Source organism: Solanum stenotomum, chromosome 8 (assembly GCF_019186545.1).
Source record: "Solanum stenotomum isolate F172 chromosome 8, ASM1918654v1, whole genome shotgun sequence".
Classification (NCBI taxonomy): Eukaryota; Viridiplantae; Streptophyta; class Magnoliopsida; order Solanales; family Solanaceae; genus Solanum; species Solanum stenotomum.
Genome location: NC_064289.1, coordinates 9053296 through 9059644, shown reverse-complemented (window position 1 = coordinate 9059644; position 6349 = coordinate 9053296). Strand labels below are relative to the sequence as shown.

General features: G+C 33.0%; 1 protein-coding gene across 1 annotated transcript; it reads left to right on the top strand.

The window, feature by feature from the left end:
• The first annotated feature begins 1983 nt into the window (after positions 1–1983).
• LOC125873437 (uncharacterized) lies at positions 1984–3034 on the top strand. Its single transcript, XM_049554375.1, has 2 exons — positions 1984–2196; positions 2438–3034. The coding sequence occupies exons 1-2, from the start codon at positions 1984–1986 to the stop codon at positions 3032–3034; spliced, it is 810 nt and encodes a 269-aa protein (XP_049410332.1).
• The last annotated feature ends 3315 nt before the right edge of the window (positions 3035–6349 follow it).

The following is a 6349-nucleotide window of genomic DNA, read 5'->3' as shown; positions in this document are numbered from 1 at the left end:
ACTTCACTTTATTTGTTCTTCCTATTTTGCTTGAGTTCACCCTGTTCATTTAGGGGCTCGATCTTTTTCATCTTAGTTGTTTTCCATGGTTAGAGCTTGTGATCTCCGCCATTTTCATTTTCAGCATTAGTCAAAGAAAAAAAAGTGTGTTACACAACTGACATTAATTGTATGAGATTTTTCTAATCTTATAAGTTGATGGATAAAAAGAAAACCGCATACATAATAAACATCACTATCGTCACCATTTCAACACCGACCCCTCACCGGCCACCAGGGGCGGACCCACGTTGTATCCAGGAGGTTCACCCGAATCTCCTCGGCAAAAAATTACACGATATATATAAGGTAAATTTTCTGTATTTCTCTAGATATATATATTTTGAACCCCCTAAATAACAAAGAGAAACTGATGGCGCAGTGGCAAGTACTTCCAAAATTATGTTGTACGTAATTGGTTCAAATCCCAATGAAAGCGTTTTATTTTTTACTTATTCAGTTTCAGTTTTTTTAAATTTTCAGTTCTTTTTTTCAAGTTTTTTTTAGTTTTTTTTTTACTTTAAAAAATGTGCTAAAAGTTTGGTTTTAAACCCAAAAGAATTCAAGGTTTCCATTTCTAAAGGCTTATTTACACGTTTATACTTTTATTTTTCAAACCCCCTAAACGAAAATCCTGAGTCCGCCACTGCCGGACACCCTTCCCTTTGTTTTCTTCTTCTAGTCACCATCTTTGAATAATAATCAGTACAATTTAGTTAATTCGACGTAACATGTTACTAGCCTAATTTTCCTTTCACTTATAATGAATAAGTAATATTTAATTATGTTTAAAATGACTTGATTGATGTGTAATTATTTTTTATATATGTCAAGGTATAAAAGTTAATTTCACAATATATTTCATGACAAATTCCGTTTTGTACTTTAACAAAAGATACAAAAAAAAAAGAATCTCTTCCTGGCTTGACTGACGCATATTCTTTACATTGAGACTTTGATTCTTGTAAGCATATGAAAAAAGTAACAATAAGTATCTTCTATTATAAATCATTTTGGTGGTTAAATGGATGATCATAACTCCTTGGTTAATTTTTCTCCTTCATGAGTAGTAATGTTGTTGATAATGTGGTCAAATGGATGACCATAACTCCTTGGTTAATTTTTCTCCTTTATGAGTAGTAATGTTGTTGATAATGTGGTCAAATGGATGACCATAACTCCTAGGTTAATTTCATCCTTTATTGGTAGTAATGTTGTTGATAATATGGTTAATTGGATGACCATAACTCCTAGATTTATTTCCTCCTTAATGGGTAGTAATTCTCAAGGTTTAATGTAATGTTTATGACACCTTTTGGTATTCCTCAATGTAATCCTATAAATTGTGGTGTTGAGAATAATGTTGGATACACTTGAAAGAAAGAATCTTAGTTTATATTGTTACTCTTGTCTTATAGTCTTCTTCTCTTCCTCTTTATATTGTTCTTTTGTCCTTAAGTTTTACAACACGTTATCAGCACGAAACTCTAATATCATTTTGATTTTTCCAAGTTAAGCTTCTGGTATGTATTCATATACTTAATTCTCATTATTAATCACTCTAATATAATATACTACATATTATGAAATGGTTAGGTGTTAAACAGTGTGTGTATATTTTTGGTAGTTAAACAATGGAAATATATAAGTCCAAAAAGTTTATGTTCTCGCCTAATCATCAAGTGAATTATGCTATTTTAAATTAGTTAAATTTTAATTTTGTCTAGCAATTTTTCTAGAAATTATTTAAGTTATATGTTAGGCAGAATGTTCATTTAAATTGCTCGGAAGTTTGATACTAACACATTAAGTTACTAATTGATGTTACTTTATACAATAACATGTGTCATGTTATTATCATTGAAAAAAAAAAGTTTTGTTAATTACTTGTGTACTCACTATTTATTTTAGTCTAATTTAATTATTTTCTATGATAGTTTTATCATGTCGAATTTATCAAAGCTTGAGTTCGTGGCACTTGACATTTCTGGAAATAATTACTTGTCATGGGTACTCGACGCTAAAATTCACCTTGACGCTAAAGGTCTTGGTGCCACTATTACCAACGGTAATACAACGTCGAGTCAGGACAAAGCAAAGGCAATGATTTTTCTTCGTCATCATCTGGATGAAAGATTGAAGGTTGAATACCTTACGGTGAAAGATCCACTTGAATTGTAGACTGATTTGAAGGAAAGGTATGACCACCTTAAGGCAATGGTATTGCCAAGGGCTCGTTATGAATGGATTCACTTGCGGTTACAAGATTTTAAAACTATATGTGAATATAATTCTGCTGTATATAAAATCACTTCCCAATTAAAATTATGTGGGGAAAGATGAGGATATGTTGGAAAAGACTCTCACAACTTTTCGTGCCTCAAATTTGGTATTACAGCAACAATACCGTGAAAAGGGATTCAAAAAGTATTCTGAGTTGATCTCATGCCTTCTTGTGGCTGAGCAACATAATACTCTTTTATTGAAAAATCATGAGGCCCATCCCACGGAAATTGCTCCGTTACCGGAAGCAAATGAGGTTGAAGCACATGGCCAGTCTGAAAGAAGACAAAATAAAAATCAAGGCCAAAATAATGTGCGTGGACGTGGCAATGACAGAGGACGATATAATAATCGTCGTGGTGGTAGTCGCCACAAAAGGGAGAACAATATAGGTTCTCAAAGCAATCATTCAAGAGGCAATTGTCATCTTTGTGGCATGAAAGGGCATTGGAAGAATAAATGTCGAGCAGCTGAGCATTTTGTTAGGCTTTATCAAGATTCCTTGAAAAGAAAAGGAAATAAAAATGGTGCATCTTCTTCTAATGCTCAGGTGGAGTCACACTTGACTTATAAAAATGATGTCGAGGCAGGGCCTTCACAAAAATATGATGACAATATTGAAGCAAATATGGCTTTAAAAGATGATGATTTTGGTGACCTTGATGATATTACTCATTTGGAAGTTGAAGACTTCTTTGGATATCAAAATTAATGTTTGATCATTTGATTGGGGAAAATAATTATGTTGTTTTATTTATGTGTTTTTTTATTGTTATGTTTTTCCTTATGTTGTTTTTATATTCAGAAAAAAAAAGTACTTTTATTTTCTTGCAAAGTTGTTGATTTTTCATATTTCTTATGATGTACTTCCCCAATCTTCAATTAGTTCAAGATGAGTAATGGAGATATGTGTCTTCTTGATAGTGTTACAACTCACACTATTTTAAGAGAAAAGAAATATTTCTCTACTTTGATTGTGAAAAAGGCTTATATTAATACAATATTTGGTAGTGCAAAATTAATTGAGGGCTCTGGAAGAACGGCCTTACTACTACCTGGGGGAACGATATTAACTATTGAAAATACATTGTACTGTAGTAAGTCTCAAAGAAACTTATTAAGTTTCAAGGTTATTCGCCAAAATGGCTATCATGTTGAGACTGCCAATGAAGGAAAGGTTGAATACCTTTATATTACTACAACAAAATTGGGGCAAAAATATGTGCATGAAAAATTACCCGCAATTTCCTCTAGATTGTACCATACAAGTATTAGTATGGTTGAATCACATGCCATAGTAAACAAAGGGCTTTCTAATTCTAATGATTTTATCATTTGGCATGACCGGTTGGGCCATCCCGGTTATAATATGATGCGCAAAATTATTGAGAATTCACATGGGCATACTTTGAAGAATTAGAAAATTCTTCATTCAAAGAAATTCTCTTGTGCTGGTTGTTCTCAAGGAAAATTGGTTATTAAACCATCAGCAACTAAGGTTGGGATTGAATCCCCTGCATTTTTGGAACGTATACATGGTGATATATGTGGGCCAATTCACCCTCCATGTGGGCCATTTAAATATTATATGGTCTTGATAGATGCATCTACAAGATGGTCACATGTGTGCTTATTATCAACTTGCAATATGGCTTTTGCGAGGTTGTTGGCTCAAATAATAAGATTAAGAGCACAATTTCCAGATTATGCAATAAAACAATTCGTCTTGATAATGCTGGTGAGTTTACATCGCAGGCCTTTAATGATTATTGTTTGTCCACTGGAATAACAATTGAACATCCAGTTGCTCATGTTCACACTCAAAATGGTCTAGAGGAATCTTTGATTAAGCGTCTCCAATTGATAGCTAGACCATTGTTAATGAGGACAAAGTTGCCTGTTTCAATATGGGGACATACTATTTTGCATGCAGCAACATTGGTGTGCATAAGGCCAACTAGTTATCATGAATTCTCTCCATTACAGTTGGTTTTTGGTCATGAGCCAAATATTTCCCATCTTAGAATTTTTGGGTGCACGGTATACGTTCCAATTACCCCACCGCTACGCACAAAGATGGGTCCCCAAAGAAGGTTGGGAGTGTATGTTGGGTATGAATCTCCTTCTATTATCAAATAGTTGGAACCTATGACAGGAGATATATTTACGGTAAGGTTTGCTGATTGTCATTTTGAAGAATCAATATACCCAATATTAGGGGGAGAACATAAACAGTTGGAAAAAGAGATAGATTGAAATTCATTATCTCTATCTCATTTGGATCCTCGAACAAATCAATGTGAGCAAGAGGTTAAAAAGATGATTTATTTGCAAAATGTTGCAAATCAATTGCCAGATGCATTTACTAACCTTCCAAGGGTTACTAAATCTTATATTCCAGCTGCAAATGCTCCAGTTCGACTTGATGTCCCGATAGGACAAATTGTTAAAGCAAATGAGTCTAAATCACGTTTAAAACGTGGTAGGCCAATTGGTTCAAAAGATAAAAATCCTCGAAAAAAGAAAAGAAACAAATGATCATGAAAATCATACCATAGAGGAAATTGTTGGGTTCTGAGGTGGTGATTATGGCGTCATGCGGAAGCTTACAATTGCAAATAATATGATTAATAAATTAGATGACAAAAACTTATACTAAAAACTAATATTATTATTATATGAAAACTAATATAAAGAAAAACATTGAAACTTTAGAGAGAATAAATCTCCCCATAAACAAGAATCTTAAACGACTACATTGTGGATTCTATTGCTATGTGTTAGAAGAAAATAAACCTATATTTATAGAGTCCTAAAACCTTTCCTTACTAGAAAAGGAGTCCTAAAACCTTTCCTACTAGAAAAGGAGTCCTAAAAGGAGAGAATAAACCAAATATAAAATAATATTATATTTTCCTTTCAAGAAAAATAAAAACATTTATGGTAATGTTTTGTTTTTTCTTTAAGGAAAAATAAATCTTAAATTATGGTAAGAAAATCAGGGCAAAACCCTAACAGAAATTGCTCAAGAAGAGCCCCAAGACATAACAAATGATAAGACCACAAAAAAGGTCCAAATAACTGAAAATAATGAGAATGAAGAAATCTCAATAAGTTATGTCTCGACGAGAAAAATGTGGAATCGAAATAGTATTGTGGTGGACAATATTTTTGCTTATAATGTTGCTGTTGAAATAATGCAACATGGTGAGGATTTTGAACCAAAAGCTGTCAATGAATGTAGACAGAGAAATGATTGGCCAAAATGGAAGATAGCAATTCAAGCGGAATTGACTTCACTTGAAAAACGTAGAGTTTTTGGACCAATAGTCCAAACACCTGAAGGTGTCAAGCCAGTAGGGTACAAATGGGTTTTTGTGCGAAAACGAAATGAAAAAGGTGAAGTCGTCAGATATAAAGCACGACTTGTAGAGATTTTTCGCAAAGGTTTGGCATTGATTATGTGGAGACATATTCTCCAGTGGTGGATGCAATTACCTTCAGGTATCTAATAAATCTGGTTGTTCATGAAAAGCTTGAAATGCGTTTAATGGATGTTGTCACAGCCTATTTATATGGCTCATTGGACCACGATATTTTCATGAAAGTTCCTGAAGCATACAATGTGCCTGACGCATATAAAAATTCGCAAGAAAATTGTTCGATAAGGCTTCAAAAATCTTTATATGGATTGAAACAATCAGGGCGAATGTGGTACAATCATCTTAGTTAATTTTTGCTAAAGGAAGGGTACATAAATGACCCTATTTGTCCTTGTGTTTTTATAAAAAGGTCTGGATCTGATTTTGTTATAATAGATGTATATGTTGATGATTTAAATATCATTAGCACTCCTAAAGAGTTTTCAAAAGCCGTTGAGTGTTTAACGAAAGAATTTGAAATGAAAGATCTTGGTAAGACAAAATTTTGTCTTGGCCTACAGATTGAGCATTTGAAAAATGGAATATTTGTTCATCAATCAACATATACAGAAAAGGTTTTAAAGCGATTTTACATGGATAAATCA

Bases quoted from the DNA above. Each gene is read 5' to 3' on its own strand.
- LOC125873437 (XM_049554375.1), top strand. From the start codon at position 1,984: ATGTCGAATTTATCAAAGCTTGAGTTCGTGGCACTTGACATTTCTGGA. The intron at 2,197-2,437 runs GTGAAAGATCCA...TTGGTATTACAG, and splicing joins TGAAGGTTGAATACCTTACG to CAACAATACCGTGAAAAGGG.